The 18,129-nt window shown below is 39.8% G+C and overlaps 1 protein-coding gene across 1 annotated transcript; it reads left to right on the top strand.

Annotated features, from left to right (window-relative positions):
• Nucleotides 1-3,576: 3,576 nt before the first annotated feature.
• Nucleotides 3,577-18,129, top strand: hdac11 (histone deacetylase 11). The gene is made up of 11 exons (XM_011475335.4): nucleotides 3,577-3,717; nucleotides 4,604-4,660; nucleotides 4,733-4,881; nucleotides 6,304-6,404; nucleotides 6,753-6,869; nucleotides 8,642-8,684; nucleotides 9,525-9,601; nucleotides 10,959-11,021; nucleotides 13,356-13,452; nucleotides 13,986-14,164; nucleotides 14,329-18,129. The coding sequence occupies exons 2-11, from the start codon at nucleotides 4,629-4,631 to the stop codon at nucleotides 14,569-14,571; spliced, it is 1,101 nt and encodes a 366-aa protein (XP_011473637.1). The 5' UTR covers nucleotides 3,577-3,717; nucleotides 4,604-4,628; the 3' UTR covers nucleotides 14,572-18,129.

Below are 18,129 nucleotides of genomic sequence, written 5' to 3' on the forward strand. Positions count from 1 at the left end.
TCACTCAAATGACCTGCCTGATCAGAGGATTGATGAACTCCTGATCAGATTACTAACAATAAATGAAGCCACACCAGCCTTTTCCAAAGGAAACAATTACATTGCAGCTTAAACTGTAACAAGCAAACATCACTAGAAAACAAGACTCTCGTTCAGTTGTTCTGGTCCAATAGAGAGTTTATTTTAAAACACTATGCAGCTTTGAGCTGTGAATCTCCATCAAATTGTTTATTATTTGTAGGAAACGTTCTGTCCTGCTGCAGGCCTCATTCATTCTGGAAGCTGTAAATTCATTTGCTAAAAGTACTATCTGTGTGCTGCAATTACAGACCTTTTTCCCATAGGAGCTCTACCTGCTAGGGATATATTTCAATTTTCAGAAAGAATAATTATGTGGTTTGATTTTGTGGATTGTGTGCTCTTACAGATGCCAACAGAGGTGGAAAAAAAATCGAATTTTAGAAACTGAATTAACAAATTTGGATCCAAAGATAATTCAATGGACTCACAGAGCATGAAATTCAAGGAACAGATGGATAATAAGAAAAGACATCCTGCAGTTAAATATCAATGTTTAATGACACTCAAACTGTGGGATGTAATTGGCCAACTTTGTTCTTTGTAAGTCGTACTTTAATTTTTCTTACTGTATTATAGAGCACAAGAAAGAGGTAAAAAGAAAAACTTCAAACACTGTGTGCCACATAGTGAACAAAGAACGTTTTCCAGTTTGTCCCCAGCGCTACAGTCAGGGGGGCGGGGGTCAGGAGCAGGGGAGCATCCCGGAACACTCAGGCTAATGAAGACTGACTGGGACGTGCACATGTTGTCTCACCCTGCAGTTCTCCGGACGTTGGAAGCAGCTGGGTATAAACCATCCACGAAGAGGCAGAGTTCAGTGAACTTTTCTGCCACACTTTTGGACAACATTCTTCTGGTGAGTGTCATGGTGAATTAACACAAAAAAACCTCCCATGATGACCAAATACAGAAAGTGTTTACACCCTAAGCTCCAGGAAGTCAGAGACTTTTATGCACTTCTTAACCCTTGTTCTCCCTACCATGACTGAGGTGGATAAAGGTGGAAAGATTTCATGTAATCCATGGACACCAGTGAGGTTCACAAATCATTGAAGAAAAAAGGTTCAGCGCACTGTCTAGTGGGTCTAGATGACCCAACTCCCAACGTTAAAGTGCCTAGGATAGCACAAGGGCTAGACATGCAAGAAAAAATAAATAAAAAGGCAGCAGAAATTAGAAAGAATTTGAAACCAATATTACTTGGAATCCCCTTTTTTGCTTATTCCAACCCTCCCAGAAATGTTTTTACAAGGTCATTACACAGAGAAATAAATTAAAGAAGAGGATTAGGGCCATGGAGAAAGAAAGAAAAGGGCATAGAGAATTCTGACTTTAATCTCAGAATTCTTAGAAAAAAGACAGAATTCTGAGATTAAAGTCAAAAAATTTCCATGCCCTTTTTTTCTGTCTCAGTGGCCCTAATCCTCTTCCGTAATAAAAAAAAAATTAAACAAAAAAGTTAAAAATTATTTCTTTTTCATTGAAAAGAAAAAGTATGAAAGCATTCCAAATCACCAAGATAAATACGAGAAAAGTAAAGAAAGATGGATGAAATGATGCAAAGAGGACCAGAGATTAAACAAAGAAGAGGATTTACCAGAAATAAATAAACAGACAAACTCATTTTTGAAAGTAAACTATAAAAATTCTCAGTTTAAAACAGGAAAAAAAAGAAAAAAGATGAGACAACAGGAGCAAAGGCATATCGACAGCAGATGGGTTTGCAAACTTCTGCGAAAAAAGGTAGATGGACATGTTACTGTCATTTAGTCGTCAGAACTTCAATAAACTGACCTTAACGCATCATACATTTTGCCTTAGACTCCATCTAAATCGGATTCTTTATCATCCATAAGAATGCACACAAGTATTCGCATGTTTGTGGTGGGTTTGGCTGGTTCATTGCCTCCAGAGCATTGATCCCATGAAGTGTAGTTTTGTCATGTGCATTGTCTGGACTAACAGCTGCTGTGTTTGTTGGAGGAAGTGATGCAAGGATGGGTCATGTTTTAGCTGCATCGACTAGAGACAGTTGGAGAAAACTGCACTCCTTTCTTTGAGTGCATCATTTGGCGGCAGATCGATTCATGCACCACATTTATGATTATTGTGTTCTTCTCTGCTGTCACCTGACAGACGGTTTTTGAAATGAACTCCCTGCAATTTAAGAAGAAATCAATGTTTGTGTGTGGAACTGTTGCACTTAGATTTCAAAGCTTAGCAAAGGCAGCAAAACAGTCTCAGAAGTTAAAACAAAGGCACAGGATGAGGTCTTGCTCTATTTTTTTGTGGTCTTTGTGTGTAGAATAGCCACTCTGGGAGTCTTAGAGCCTCTTGGAGAATTTTAATGCTGAACTGCAACATTTTAAACTCATTTTTGTTCAAATTATCATGTTATAATCTATAGTTTTATTTTATTTTATTTTTCAAATATAGCTTTGACTTTATTTATATGCTTTTGGCATTTTTGTCTGCTGTTTTCAATTTAATACTAATTTGTAGCAAGCTCCCACCTTTTTCGATAAAGTTTCATTCAAATCAAGAAGGATCAAATGTTTCAATTTCTTAATAGACACCTGGAGGCAGGTTGCAAAAGGGATCTATTTCCCATTGAACCTATGTCAATAAATCAGATTATACACCAGAGAAACACAATCTGGTTTTAAAGATAGTAAAGTTGTTGAGTTACAAACCCTGGTCAGTGTGTTTATCTGCCTCTGTCTTTGTTTGTGGTGTAGAACCCCACAAACCACTATATGTTTATGATTAAAGTTGTCATTCTTATGTTGGCATTTTATTTTTAATATATTGCATTTTATTTTTGTCTTATTATTTCAAATATTTCTTTGCATTCATTAGTTTTTTCTTTCCCTCTATTTTTCTTACTGGATTTGAAAGTTTTTTCTTCATTTCTCTATTTTTTCTTTATAAGTCATTTCAACAGTTTTATCATTATTTGTCATCCAAATATTAAAACGGTTTCAACAAATATTTTACACTTGACTTCTACATAATACGAAGTTTTGGACCTTTGCTTGAAGACATACCAGCTGGGAGTTTATTTGTTGTAACCATTGTGCTATCCCAGGCACTTTAACGTTGGGAGTTGGGTCATCTAGACCCACTAGACAGTGCTCTGAACCTTTTTTCTTCAATGATTTGTGATCTTCACTGGTGTCCATGGATTACATGAAATCTTTCCACCTTTATCCACCTTTGTCATGGCAGGGATAACACGTCAACGTGAGGGTGGGGTAATCTAAGATTGCACAAGGGTTAAAGGAAGAACATAATGTGGAAACACATGGATTGTTTTTGAATGAGTAATAAATCATTAGATCTCAAGACAGAAACCTATGATATAAAATCATTATTAGCTTATTTATGTGTTTATAACTGATCTAAGTGTTGACTACGTCATGTTTGCTCCTAAATAGCTACAAAAATGTTGTTTCCGGTTAAATCGGTCAAACAGCTCAGCAAATATGGGCGTGTCTACAACGTCGCGGCGGTCACTGACGTCAGAGCGGCTGTCCCTCAAGACTTAAACCCATTGCTGTCACTCACGAGGAACCGGAACCAAGCCCGCAACGCCTGTCTGCTCAATACCGCGGGTTTTGCGCGCATGACACGCAGGTGAGTGGTAAATATGGTCAATGTCACGATTTCTTCTAACACAGTGAACGCATCTTCTCCGTTTTCACCATGGTTTTCACTTCAGCGTGAAAGCGCGCAGGTCCACGGTTCGTTTTTCTTTCTGCGTCAGTCAGAAACAGCGCAGGGTTGTACGCATGCGTAGGAGGAGCGCCTCTGCTCGTATGCTGCACTTGAAGCTAAAGGCATAAACGTATCTATTATTTGTTCACAATATAAGTCTGTCACGTATTTCACTGACGTAAATTAAAAACAACAACAACAAACAAACCTGATGTTCAACTCTAGTGCGCATGCTCACCCTCTTCTGACACCCCGTCGGTACCACGTCACTGACGACCACTTAATTCCCTGGATGAAATCACAACACACTATTTAGTCTTATATTTGAATAGGTTTGAAGTTATTCTACGCATTACATGTCTTTCATACATTTCATATGGGTTTTTATGATCACCATGTATTAAATTAACATTTTAGCCAAAATTTATGCAGATATAAATCCATTAATACATTTCTTTTGTATGTTTGTAATCTACGGTAAAACTGTTATCTTATATTTTAAGTTGTACACAGTAGTGCAACCAAAGCTATCTTATCTTATCTTATCATTATTATTTTTGTTCCAGTAGATGTTTTTAATCTTTTCATAGAACTCTGCACAAATCTGACATGTGGCTGTAGTTGATGCCCTGCAGCTCTTCATGTGGAAAAAATCATTTTCTCAAACACCCACTCTGGTAACATGAAGCAGCAGGAAATGTGATTGTGTGTGTGTTTGGAGGGAGGGGGTTGTTTACAGCATTTATGTGAAAACAATGTTTACAGAATTTAAACTACCAGTGCACAATTTTCTGTTTGTTTACAGAGTGGAATAACAATGCTTAAAAACCATGTCTCTGAAAGAAGATACAAGAAAAACGAGGTGAGAAACACAATTTTTGTTTGTCATGTTACACTTAAAAGGAACAAACTATTTTTGTATTTTTTTTTGCAGCTCTCACCCAACCAATCTGTATACTAGCCTCCCTCAGACATGCCTACCCATCGTGTACCACCCAGACTACAACATCACCTTCATGGGCTTGGAGAAGCTGCACCCCTTTGATGCAGGAAAATGGGGAAAAGTCATCCACTTTCTAAAAGGTTAGAGTTTAGATTAGACTGAGTATGTTAAGCTTGGATCGCCATGGTTAACCGGATTACCATGGAATCTGAAGACTAAACTTATTTTGAAAGTTTGAATTACTCCTTTGTAAGTTAAACTGCAAAGACGAAGAGTAAACTGTTGCAGAACACTGACTTTAACACTACAATTAATAGTAAAAATGGATTTCATGTTTTGTTGAAGAGCAGCCTTCATAGCTTGGGTTCAAGTTAAATGAATATTTATTTATATAGCACTTTACAATGCCAAATTGCGAAAATTAAGAAGAAAAACGAAACAAAAACCCAACAGCATAAAATTAAATAAGGCATAGATAGGAATTACATAAAAAGCGAAAGAAAAAGAAAATGCCTGAATACTTCTTATTTATATTGAGAGTTGTTCATCGATGGATTCACTGATCTCCACATCAGACTTATTGTGGAACTTTTTCTACATGGAGGTTGCACTCCAGTGTTTTTGGGTTTTTTAAATGTGCTTAATTTTTATTATGAAAAACTGTATTTAAACGCATGATCCTTCGTGAGTACATCTGGAATCAGGACAACTTTGGCCGTGTGTTTCATCAGGAATTACAGTCCAGCTGTGTTGCAGATGTGTTCTACAGATGTCAGATTTTTCAAAAGACAAATGTGTGATATTGTTATCCAAAACAAATGCAAGTTAACAGAAAGACCTCCCCCTGATCTTCATTCCACTAAGGTAAAAAAAAAAGCATCTTGTTGTGAGTCTGTTTGGACCTAAAGGTTGAATCCGGATCTGTTGTAGTTCATAACCAGCAAGTATCAGTGATAAAAGACCTTCAACCAGATATATTTTTCGTTTAAGGGTCTCTGCACGAATATGATATGTTGTGTTCTTTATTTTTAGACATACTTAGTTGCAGCTTGTCATCTGATTTGTTGATGACTTTTTTTTTAACATGTTTCCAGCATTGGAACACTGACACCATGGTCACTGTTCGCATGTCTTCAAAGGAAGAGTGCGGTCAGAGGCTGCTCTGACTCTGCTGTCAGCTCATGGCTTACATCCATTAGACCGACTCACAGAGTGACATTGGGCTTTTATAGAAAAAAAACAAAAAAGGCTTTGTTGGGATTTAACACTCAGAAAAAGTCTTTGCTCTCCCCTTCAGACTGCCGCTGATGCTCAGACTGATGGAGGTGTCAGTTAAAGTTCTGAGCTAGAATTGCTCCAATGCCAAAGCTTGTTTTTGAAATATCTGCTGTTCGGACCACGGTGTTCTGATCTGTTCTCTCTGAGGGTTTTCTCGCCTCCCGTTCCACTCCCTGCAGAGCTTTTTGAAGTTCTCATTCTCCTTTTATCTCTGATTCATGAATAGAAGTAGTAAGTGACACGATTTTTCTTATCCAGCACCTTCCTGTTTGACTCTGTCTTAGAGGAATGCTTTCTCACTGATGCTGACATCGTGGAAGCCCGTGAAGCCACGGAGGAGGATCTGCTGGTGGTTCACACCAAACACTATCTGAAAAGGTTAAAGGTAGGAGCTTCTCTTCATGGTACACTTATAGCATGGCCATGTGGCACACCTTAACCCTGGAAAACCCACGGGTTAACATTTGGCTGATGTTTTTCTTTTCTTTTCTTAAATGCTACTTTCCAAAATAACCAAGCAATTGTTCTTCAGTTCTCCAGGTTAAGAGATGTGTACTGAAATGCATGTTGGGAAATGACTGGCTCCATCATGACCAAAAGTTTTAAATGTATTATAAAACATGTACCTAAAACTGTTACATAAATGTCTTAAGATGACATTTCAAAATTAAAAAGTCTAAGGTTTTGTTATGAAGTATCATGTGTACTGTGCTTCTGCTTTGTTTGGCGGCAGTGGTCGGTCGTCGTGGCAACCATCACAGAAATCCCTCCGCTCTTGTTTCTGCCGAATTTCCTGGTGCAGCGAAAGGTGCTGAGGCCTTTACGGACGCAAACAGGAGGAACCATCATGGTAACTCCACCCCCGCGTTCTTTCTTTGAGAGTCTTTGTCCATCATCCACTCACCGTCATCCTCAGAAGATCCTCTGTGCTTCTAGGTCATGAACTCTAAACCCTTCTTCAGAACTCACCTCTATAAACGACACAAATATGGATGATTACATGCACAAGATTTGATGTCAATAAATAACAAATTGAATTATGATTTGTTGGTTGTTGGTTTCATGGTTGTTGGTTTCATGCCCCGTAAGAGCACCACTGATGCCATTTTTGCTTTGAGAATGTTGATGGAAAAGTACAGAGAAGGTCAGAAGGAGCTGCATTGTGTGTTCGTAGATTTAGAGAAGGCGTATGACAGGGTGCCGAGGGAGGAGCTGTGGTACTGTATGAGGTCGTCTGGAGTGGCAGAGAAGTATGTCAGAGTAGTTCAGGACATGTATGAGAGAAGTATGACGGTGGTGAGATGTGCTGTAGGTCAGACAGAGGAGTTCAAGGTGGAGGTGGGACTACACCAAGGATCAGCTTTGAGTCCTTTTTTGTTTGCTATGCTGATGGACAGGCTGACAGACGAGGTAAGACAGGAATCTCCCTGGACAATGATGTTTGCGGATGACATTGTAATTTGCAGTGAGAGTAGAGAGCAGGTGGAGGAACAGCTAGAGAGGTGGAGGTTTGCTCTGGAAAGAAGAGGCATGAAGGTCAGTCGTAGTAAGACAGAATACATGTGTCTGAACGAGAGGGATCAAGGTAGAAGCGTTAGGTTACAGGGGACTGAGGTGAAGAAGGTGCAGGAGTTTAAGTACTTGGGGTCAACAGTTCAGTGTGATGGGGATTGTGGAAAAGAGGTGAAGAGGCGAGTGCAGGCAGGTTGGAGCGGGTGGAGGAAAGTGTCAGGAGTGTTGTGTGACAGAAGAGTGTCAGCAAGACTCAAAGGAAAGGTGTACAAGACAGTGGTGAGACCAGCTCTGCTCTATGGGTTAGAGACGGTAGCAGTGAGACAGAGACAAGAGGCTGAGATGGAGGTAGCGGAGATGAAGATGTTGAGGTTCTCCTTAGGAGTGACCAGGTTAGACAGGATAAGGAACGAGTACATCAGAGGGACGGCTCATGTTGCCTGTGTCAGCGACAAAGTCAGAGAAGCCAGACTGAGATGGTTTGGACATGTTCAGAGGAGGGATAGTGGATATATTGGTAGAAGGATGTTGGAGATGGAGCTGCCTGGCAGGAGGGCAAGAGGACGGCCAAAGAGGAGATACATGGATGTCTTAACAGAGGACATGAAGTTGGCTAATGTTAGGGTAGAAGATGTCCATGATAGAGTGAGGTGGAAAAGGATGATTCGCTGTGGCGACCCCTGATGGGAAAAGCCGAAAGAGAAAGAAGATGATTTGTTGGTTGTGTTCTAGGTAAAAGGTCTTCCATCCACCGTAAAAGAGTGATTTCTGCCTAATAAGTTTAGCAAATACTCTGTGTCAGTCTATAATCCTTCTTAAAGAACAGATGTGCAAGCTTTTGTTTATCTTTCATCCTATCTGTTTGATGACATCTGTTTTTTTCTTATTTTTTCTGTCATTTTACATCCTTTGACTACAGCTAATCGCCGCCGTTAAAACTTTAGGAGATCAGGGACAAACAGGAGAAGTTAAAACCATAGAAAGGTTGAAGTTTTAGAAATGTGTTATGTTTGAAATGATTTATTGGTTTATTTCATAGTAAAAATGACCAAGTCTGATCTTTAATGGGATTCTTTTAAAGGAGCTGAAGTAAAACATTGTCTTCTACAGGCTGGAAAACTGGCTGTTGACCGAGGATGGGCCATCAACGTTGGTGAGTAAGTCCACGGTGAAGCAGAAGCACCAGCCGGGTTAACTTTGTTCTTTCAAACATAATTAGGTTCAAAAGTTAAAGTGCTTCTTGATTTAGCGTGTCGGCTCTGTATGAATGCAACCTCACCTCCACAATCATCATCATTTGTTTTTTTCTCTCTGAACTGCTATGAGGAGTGAATTTCTCCTTGTGAAGCTTTGGAGACACGTGCCACATGTGCTCAAGAACATGCTAAACGCGCATTCTTGAATGTGCAATTAGGCCATGGTGTTCAAACTGGACAAGCAGGGAGGGTTTTTTTCCTCTTTTTGTTTTTCTACTGTTTAGTAGCACATGTCCACCACCTACAGTTAGAAGAGACGTGGTGCAAAATGCCAAAGCGGTGTAAATCTTACAAATCTTACTCCAGGCTTCTTTTTCACAGCTCGATTTCGTTATATGAAAGACTTGGTGTCATTGAATTCTGGCCAGGCACAAACCACAATTATTCATTTCTCCTCCATGATCAATTTTCAAATGGTTAGCATTTTCATGAATTAAAAGGGACGCCATCCATACGCAAAAATACGAGTCTGATTGGTCAAAGTTCACCCTGATTTAACTTTCAACGCGTGTTCAGTAGCCGCACGTTCTCTACATAGAGCTTGAAAACAGTCGTAGTAACTTGAAGGCGAGAGTTTTAAACACGGAAACCTGAAACACGCAGTTACACGTGTTTACATAGACTCTACACCGGAAGTGCTTGAATACACGTTGCTTAGGGCGGTGCGAACGTAGCTTGAGCTGTTCTTCATGAACCTGGACCTTGTTACCTCAACACTTTCCTCTGCTGTCTTTCAGGTGGGGGCTTCCATCACTGCTCCAGTAACAAGGGTGGAGGCTTTTGCGCCTATGCGGACATCACTCTGGCCATCAAGGTGATTCTCACAACCTCTGTGTCATTCTGGACACAAAGGGTGTGTAAAGAGTGTGTGGTACACAGAGGGTGTGGTGCTCTTTCAGACAGAAACTGTGGTAAACTCATGTCTGTTCACATGTCTGAATGGGCAGCTGTAAAGTGAATGTAATCAGTCATGAAAATAAGCAGAGAAGTGTTTTGTCTCAGTCAGGGATGGAAGCGTCCCTCCGCAATTATGTTTAAGAAAGCAGTGCACAGTCTGAAAATAGACTACAACCAAATAAGCATAAAAAGTGAAGCAGAACACTATGAACACAGCGGCAAGGCTAACAGATGGAAAATAAAAGGATTTTCACAGATTATTTCTTTGGATTGTCACTTTGCTGACGACTTTTTAAGCCTTTATAATGCCTAAAACTGGGATGTTTATCATTGCCAGGAGCAGCTGGTACTCTAAATGTTTACAGAAAAATGTCTATTTCAAGTGTTGATGTTGTCTTGTTTCACACTGCTGGGGTATCCATTAAGACAGATCTGGTGTCATCTCCGTAATGGTTTTGTTTCTGCCTCTCCAGGCGTTACAGGCACAGAACAGAGGTGTGGAGAATACTGACTGACTGAGGGCTAAAAGGGAAACAGTTTTGTGTTAACGGGCGCTCCGACTAAGAGAGTCTTTCTGATTTTTGTGTGTAAAAAAAAAAAAAAAAAGTTTTAATTTTAAAATATTTATGTGGGCCATTAGCTCTTTAAATTATGATTATGTTGTTTTCAGCCAAAATGTTAAAAAATAAAAATCTAGGACATAGTTTCTGCAGAGCAGAAATTAGTTCATTAGAAATTCGCCTCTGAGTTGTGGGCTGGACCGTTGGCACAGAGAAACCCCGCCTCCCTTCCCTTTGCCGTTGCTGAGAGCTCTGTTTACACGCTTTCCCGCTAGAGCCCTTTACATCCCCCACCTAACATTACCGGTGCAACAAAGATTTGAAGCAATATTGGAGCTATCCAGCTGTACAGTTTGGTAACGGAAAATGCAGAGCGAAGGAATAACAGATGAGGAAATTAAAGTTCATGCATCAGTGCAAATGCAAATAAAAATAGACTGTAAGAAAGCAGGGGTCGGCTGGACTCTTTTAACCTTTATTTCTGAAGATACACAACATCGTTGTGTAAGGAAAACAAACTGCCAACCCTAAAAAAAGAGGAATGGCTAACTTCATAAAAAAAATTAAAAAAATTCTCGTCCACAATTGTGTGAGCAAGTCTGCCTCCTGCAGCATAAAATGTGTAACAATTTGTCTCTGGGCAGGAACATTTGCTCTTAGAACAGAGAAAGTTTTTGCTACTTTGTCAATATTTTCTTCTTCTTCATTTCTCAGTTTCTGTTTGAGAGAGTGGAAGGCATCTCCAAGGCCACCATCATCGATTTAGATGCTCATCAGGTGAGCCAGAGATTACCTGTCTGCATGTTTGCACAGCTGTCACAAAATTCACTGGAATGTTTTTCATTGAATGGAAGAATCCCCTAACGGGTTATTATATTTTGGAATGACAGAATGAACGTCTTCTGTTGTTTATCTGAAATGTTATTTGTACGGTGGCCCTGAAGTGTAGATCACACCGACTGGATATGCTAGCCATAAAACTTATTAGTATGCTGACATTGAAGACGGATTTGAAAAACTCAAACGTCAAAAATTAAAACTCATTATCCAATCAGGGAAGTCATATAGTACCTACCTTTTATGGTTTCTTATTGTAATTCTTTTTTTTTCTTCTAACTTGTCCTGTCCAACAGCTGAGCAAGCAGATCAGAGCTGAGTGCCCCTTGTATTGGACAGACAGACACACAGACTGAGAGTATATGTGTATAAACCCTTTTTGTATTTGAGGCTAAGCTTTATTTATGAAAATTTTATTTGTCCTTGTTGGACCGGACGGAAAAAAGAAACAAAAGAGAAGATAAAGAAACAGAGTGGGATGTCAGAGATGGGGGATAAGGGGTTAGAGTGGGGGGTCGTCGACATTACAAAGTTAAAGCATAAAAACGTCGTAAGTAAATGAGATTACATAACTTAGTTCACACAGCAACAAAAAAATAGTCTGCTCACAACTAGGTTAGAAGTATAATAATGCAGTAATCATTAAAGATTTATCTCCCAGGATTACTGCACATGGACACACAATCTTCGCATTACCAATGTTCATGACGAAGGGTGTAGAAAAAGAGAAAAAAACAATACCCATGCCCGTATTTGTGAAAAGGTGAATAAGAGGGTGGGTTGAATGAATGTGTGCCTCTTAAAGTGTACCTTGATCACACCGAATGCTCCAGCAAAGGCAGGAGACCCGGCACCCCACACCCCAGGGCTAGGGGCCGACAGCGCAGCAACCCGGCCGATCCAGGCATCCAAGAGCCTCACCGTCAGACCAAGATCCAGGAGCAACCACCCTTTCCCGTGCACCTGATGATTCACCTTGTGATTCATTTTTTAACTTTTAATTTTGATTTCTGCAAATTACTTTTTTTTTTTTTCCAAGATGTTTCCTTTTTACTTCATTTTATTATTTGGGGAAATGTGTTTTGGTTTGCAGAACTTTTTTTTTTATTTTTAAAAGTTGTTAGGTTTTTTTCATTACTTGTTTTGCTTTTTTAACCATCATTTTGATCCTTAAGATGTTTTTGCGTTAAGTGATTTGTTGGTGTGATTTGTACTTTGGGGCCACCGTACATCTCCCGGCCTGTGAAGCTCATGTCTCTGCTCTATATGATGCACACAGCTCCAACACATGAATTTAATGTGTAAAATTGTTTTTCATGGTTTAGAATTTAATTTCCATTTATCTCTAAGTGTAATAGTCTTCCATCTTTAACACGCTTAAGTAAGTGCCCTCTGCGCACTTTTTCATGAATGTCATTCACTGTTATTGAAGCCACCCCCTTCCTAGCAGCCTCAGCATCAGTGTTTCACCTGACTTTGACGTTTATTCTTTTGCGCTCAGCTGTAATTCTGCTGGAGTTGACCCTGAAACTGAATTCCTGGAGCTTTGAAAGCACCCGCTGACACGGCAGAGGACCGGCACAGGTCCTAGGGGGGTTAGCCTTTCTTTCTGCTTCCGTGTGCTTCAAAGGTGGAGTGAAAGCTCACTGTGACAGATCCCGGAGGAACAGAAAACAGCGAAGCTCTCAGGAAAAATCTGAACGTAATGAACGTGAAGAGCAACAGAAAGTCCCCAAACCGCAGTTTGGGTTCTGGGTGGACCTGAGGGGTTGTAAAAATATATGAAAGGATCAAAAAGGAGACTTCTAAGAACAGTCAAGATCAAAACAACAGTCACTAGAGAATGCGCAGGACTTAACAGCTTCAGAGCTAAAGGAGGAAAAACCGGAGCACAAACGGTGTCTCCCTCAGACTGAACACTGTGATGGTTAGCTTGAATACCCACTCCAATGAAAGTTGTGTTTTTGGTGATTTCTTGTAGTATTTTTCTCACGATGGAGGACATATAAATGCATATTCATTTTAAAATAACCACTGGGCACTCTTAAAATAGTTTTTTTCTTCATCAATTGTTGTCTGTTGCTACTGGACCTATCAAACATGTTTTTGGACTGAGGGAGGAAGCTTGAGTGCCTGAAGAAAACCCACACGTGCACGAGGAGAACATGCAAACTCCACAGAGAAAGGACCCAGCTGGGATTTGAACCAGGGCTTTCTCTGCTAACGCCACTGTGCAGCCCCCCTGACAGAGTCTGTGGTTCTGCTGGTTTCCAGGGAAACGGTCATGAGCGCGACTTCTTGGAGGACAGGCGGGTCTACATCATGGACGTGTATAATTCCCACATCTATCCTGGGGACGGACACGCCAAGCGTGAGTGAGAGCTGCGTCAGAGTCCCACAGCTCTGCTTGATACCAGCTCAGCCAGAGGAACCATCGCTAATGGTGGAGACTAACAGAGGACTATATTTTTTGCTTAAAAAAAAAGAGCCTAGACTCACTATCCCCTTTTAGTAAAAAGAAATGTGAAGTAAGTGTTTATCTTGTTTTAGATCATCAGTTAGGGAACTGGCACTGCCTCATCGGAAGATACTTGAAAGTGGAAATCTGGATGACTAAAGCCCAGTGGGTTGAGCAACCTGCCTTCCAAGTGGGTAGTTAGGGGTTCAAAACCTGAGTGGTTTTGATCCATCTTTATTTGCTCAGGCGAGATGTTTGAGCCCCAAATTATACTATTTCAGACACTTTGGACATGTAAGGTGATGATTATCCTCTCTTGCTTGGAGCTCGACAGTGTGTGATATTTCATGGTCATCTAACATTTAACTAAATGAAAGTTGATAGCTCTTGCTTCTGCGCTCTGACCGGTTCTTAATCAATGCTGGCCTTATTTACTGTACATGAAGGAGCCATAAGGAGAAAGGTGGAGCTGGACTGGGGAACCGAAGACTCTGAGTACCTTCAGAAGGTGGAGCTTCACTGCGAGGGTGCACTGAATGAGCTCCGCCCTGACATCATCGTCTACAATGCAGGAACGGACATCCTGGATGGAGACCCCCTCGGAGGGCTATCCATATCACCTCAGGTGAAGAGGCTGCTGATATTTCTGCTATTCTGTGGGTTTGTTCGGGTTCAGGTGTGCTGCTGCATTAACCTCTGTGTTAATGACCAGAACCTTTTAGTTCTGTTCAAATATTTGTTAAAAATTCTGGTCATGCGTGTGAAACCATGTCCCCCGCCTCCCGCCAGGGCATTGTGAAGCGGGACGAGATCGTGTTTAGGGCTGCAAAGCAGCGAGGCATCCCCATACTGATGGTGACATCTGGAGGATACCAGAAAAGAACGGCAAGGATCATCGCTGACTCCATCCTGAACCTGAGGCAGCAGGGCCTGATCAGAGGCGGAGCTGGACAGAGCGAGGGGCTTCCTCTGAGGGCGACCCACATGGAGAGCAGCTCTGGGTCAGCTGGGTCCACTTCCACGCGAGAATGAGGAGTTTCGGTCCACTTCCACGCGAGAATGAGGAGTTTCTGTCTGCACACGTCCTCAATGCACTCTGAACTTTTGCTCTTTTGCACAACAAAAAACTTCTTGAGCTTTCTGACGTTTTGTTTTGAGGTCATCAAAGCTAAAACTGTAAGGAAATAACAGCCTTTTCTCGTGTGACTTGTGTTCAAAAAGTGTTTACATTTTAACCAGAAGAACTAGTTTTGTCTAATTCATGTTTAGGGGCTGACTTTGGAGAGGTTTCCTATCTCAGGAAAAGTATTAATATCTAGAGTAAAAAACAATAAGTTAGGTTTAGAAATAACACTAAAAGTACTTTAATAATAATCCTCATCCATTTTTTTTCATAATTGATAAAAACTGTATGAATCTCAAACAAAAATTAAGTGAAACTTGCATGTGTTTGACAACTAGTTCAATTTAGTTTAATCTTTATGGTTTTAAAACATTTTATTTTAGTAGGGGTGTAAAGATAAATCAATTATTCAAATTATATTTGAGGCAAGTTGTTAATTGAATCAACCTATATTATTATAAAATAGTTTCAAAATGAAATAAAATTGGAAAATACCATTTGGGTTGAAGTATGGTAGGTTTATTTCAATGTAAAAATGACCAGGTGCATCACAGTGATCAACACACATGTGATGGCAGCAAAAAGTGATAAAGCCATCATTCCAGTCCAATGTGTGGACACACTTTCAATTCCCGGTTGCTTTGAGAGGGTTGCGTCAGGAAGGGCATCCGGCGTAAAACATTGCCAAGTTTACCATGCGACTCGATCGCTGTGGCGACCCCTGATGGGAAAAGCCGAAAGGGAAACAACAACAGTGTGGTAAAATGTTCTGATCATGTTCCGTTATTTTAATGTGGAAAAACAACAGTGGGCTGAACTTTACAAAACTAAATTGTGAATGGATTTGCCTTTAATTCTTGTTTACTTGTTTGTTTGTATAAAAGTTTGATTTACACTTTATTATCTTGCAAGAAATACAAGGAATCTTAAAAAACGTCCCCTTCACTGTTCAGTACACAGCTATTTATCTCTGAGTCACAACCTTTGGCTAAAGATGACCTCAATCAATATTAGGTTAGTGAATCGTTCAAAATTGAATCGTATCAGCAACCACAATTATTTTACAAATCGAATTGTTAAATTGAAATGTTTTAGCTTTAAAACGTGTTGATGCCTCATGTGTTCGTGTTGTATCAGTGCAGAAAAAAGCTCTTCTTTTACACTTTTGTTGTAATAGTAATTCCTTCTGACGTTGAAATGTTTGGTTTTGGGCTTCATCTTAATGTTGGGCCACTTCTTATTTCCTATTTGGTAACTGAGATTGTTGTAGATTTTCTTATTTTTTTTAATTGCATTTCTATGATGTCTTCTAACATGTGGGGATCATACAGTAGGTAGTACGATGATGATCACAGGTAGATCAGCACTTGTGTCAAACACCGATGCTGGTCGATTTAAAAGAGAAAGCTAGATGGAACTTCTAAGCTAGCGCCCTGGACACCAGCTGTACCCTGGCCTCCCTCTGGAGGGAGCCCCTGGACAAACAGTCTGGAAACTGTCACTGAAAAGCCTTTAAGTTTTTGCACTACATAACTGCTTTTGTTGCACATATTTGACTGTGGAGAGGGTAAAGCTGAACTGTTTGATTACTGGTTTCTGGAAGTAGAACAATAGAAGTGGTTGTGGTTTAAGAAAGCCTTTATGATTGTGTGTGTGTGTGTGTAGAACAGAGGGTAGATGATTAGCAGCAGGTGAAGCGATTGGTGCCCAGGCTTGACTGATGCTTCAGCTTCTATAAGACCATGTTTTTTATCCAGCCATGTCTTCCCGTCTGTGTGTCATGATTATCGATATAATTGATCAATACTGATAATATGTGTGCTCTTTGTAATATATTGGAAACCCTGTCCATTTAAAAGTGTTTTTAGCACTCTACTCAAACAACAGTGTGCCATCATCCTCCATGTTTATTATTGCTAAATTTGTTCACTGCAACAAGAACTTCATCTTTCTCAGGTTTTGACCTACTTATGAAAAAATGGTGATTTGTGCAACATATCTATGATTTTGGATCAACTCCAATTGTTATGTTTGTGTCAAAAAAAAGTTTAAAACCTTATGTTGTGGTTCCTGCTCCAAAAAAAGCATTTGTTCAACAGTCTAAAACGTAAACACAAAACAAAACGTGCAAACATTTTGTTCTTGTTAAGTGTATGGACCTGTTTCCTTATCTGGTTCTCTTTGGTTGATCTGAATGTTCAGGTTGCAGGAAAATGGGACAAATGTGATGCTGCAGTGAACACACACACACTGGTAGGATGGCACCCATTACCTTTCATTCACTTCATTTTATAATTAAATTTTTGAATGATTAAACATCATCTTTAGAAAAAGATCCAACTGTTTCTATATTGGTTTCCTCAAAGTCTAAAATGGAATACATTTAATTAAATGAAATTAATTCATTTTAAATATAAAGTGTTATAATACATCTTTTCATAGTTTTTGGTTTTGTCCGTCACTTAACAAATTCTAAAGGTTTGGGCTCAGAGTTTCTTTTCTTCGGCTGTTAGGACCTATGGTGCCTTTTGTAGTTGTTGATTTCTCTTGTTTTTTGTTTAACATATTTTGAAGTACTTTAAAATTCATAAAGCATTGTTCAAAATCAACAAAAATATAAATTATATTAGTTACTGTTTATCCCAGTATGCTGTGATTATACATTGTTTTGGTTCTTGGACTTTATTTCCTTATAACATTTTGATGGTTGGAAAAAATATTTTTGGATCTTTGCTGGCTTCTCATGTTGAAGAATAACTTTTTGACTCAGATTTAAATAACTACAAAATGGCAAAGACTTTTTTAAGAAAAGTTAACGGTTATGATAGAGCTTTGGAAGCCCATAGAAACTGGAAGTATTCAGAGGGTGAAGGCTCTATGGCAGGGGCTCTCAAAGTGCGGCCCGCGGGAAGATTTTTTGTGGCCCTCAATAAAGGTAAAGCCAGAGCAGGTTCCTTTGAGGAAAAATGTTGTGTTGGCGAGAAGAAAAAGCGCATTCAAGCTAAGTGGACAAATGTTTACTCTGTCCTACCTCATGTGCTGGATAGTCATGTGCCTTATTTGCAAGCAGGTAAATGCAATGCTCAAAGTATTCAATATAAATCGTCAATATGTTACAAATCACAAAAATTATGGCAAATTTACCGGCGAGGAGCGCAACAATAAGCTCCAACAACTACAACGAGGCTATGCTTACAAAGATGACTGAATCCAGTGAAGCTGTGACAGAAGCTAGCTACATTGTGGCTTTAGAAATGGCCTGGCATAGCAAGCCCTACAGTGACGGGGTGTTTGTAAAAGAATGTATGCTGAAAGTAGCTGACATTGTTTTCCCCAGAGCAAAAGAAAGTCTGTCAAATGATACAATTACTGAATGAGGAGAAGATCTGGGCAGCAACCTTCGACCACCAATGGGAAAACGTCTGGAGGGCCTGGTTAATTGTACAAATTAAAGTTATTAAAAACAA

The sequence above is a fragment of the Oryzias latipes genome, chromosome 5, assembly GCF_053564925.1.
Source record: "Oryzias latipes strain Hd-rR chromosome 5, Olatipes_Hd-rR_3.1".
NCBI lineage: Eukaryota > Metazoa > Chordata > Actinopteri > Beloniformes > Adrianichthyidae > Oryzias > Oryzias latipes.

Bases quoted from the DNA above. Each gene is read 5' to 3' on its own strand.
- hdac11 (XM_011475335.4), top strand. From the start codon at position 4,629: ATGTCTCTGAAAGAAGATACAAGAAAAACGAG. The intron at 4,661-4,732 runs GTGAGAAACACA...TTTTTTTTGCAG, and splicing joins GAAGATACAAGAAAAACGAG to CTCTCACCCAACCAATCTGT. The intron at 6,870-8,641 runs GTAACTCCACCC...TGTCTTCTACAG, and splicing joins AAACAGGAGGAACCATCATG to GCTGGAAAACTGGCTGTTGA.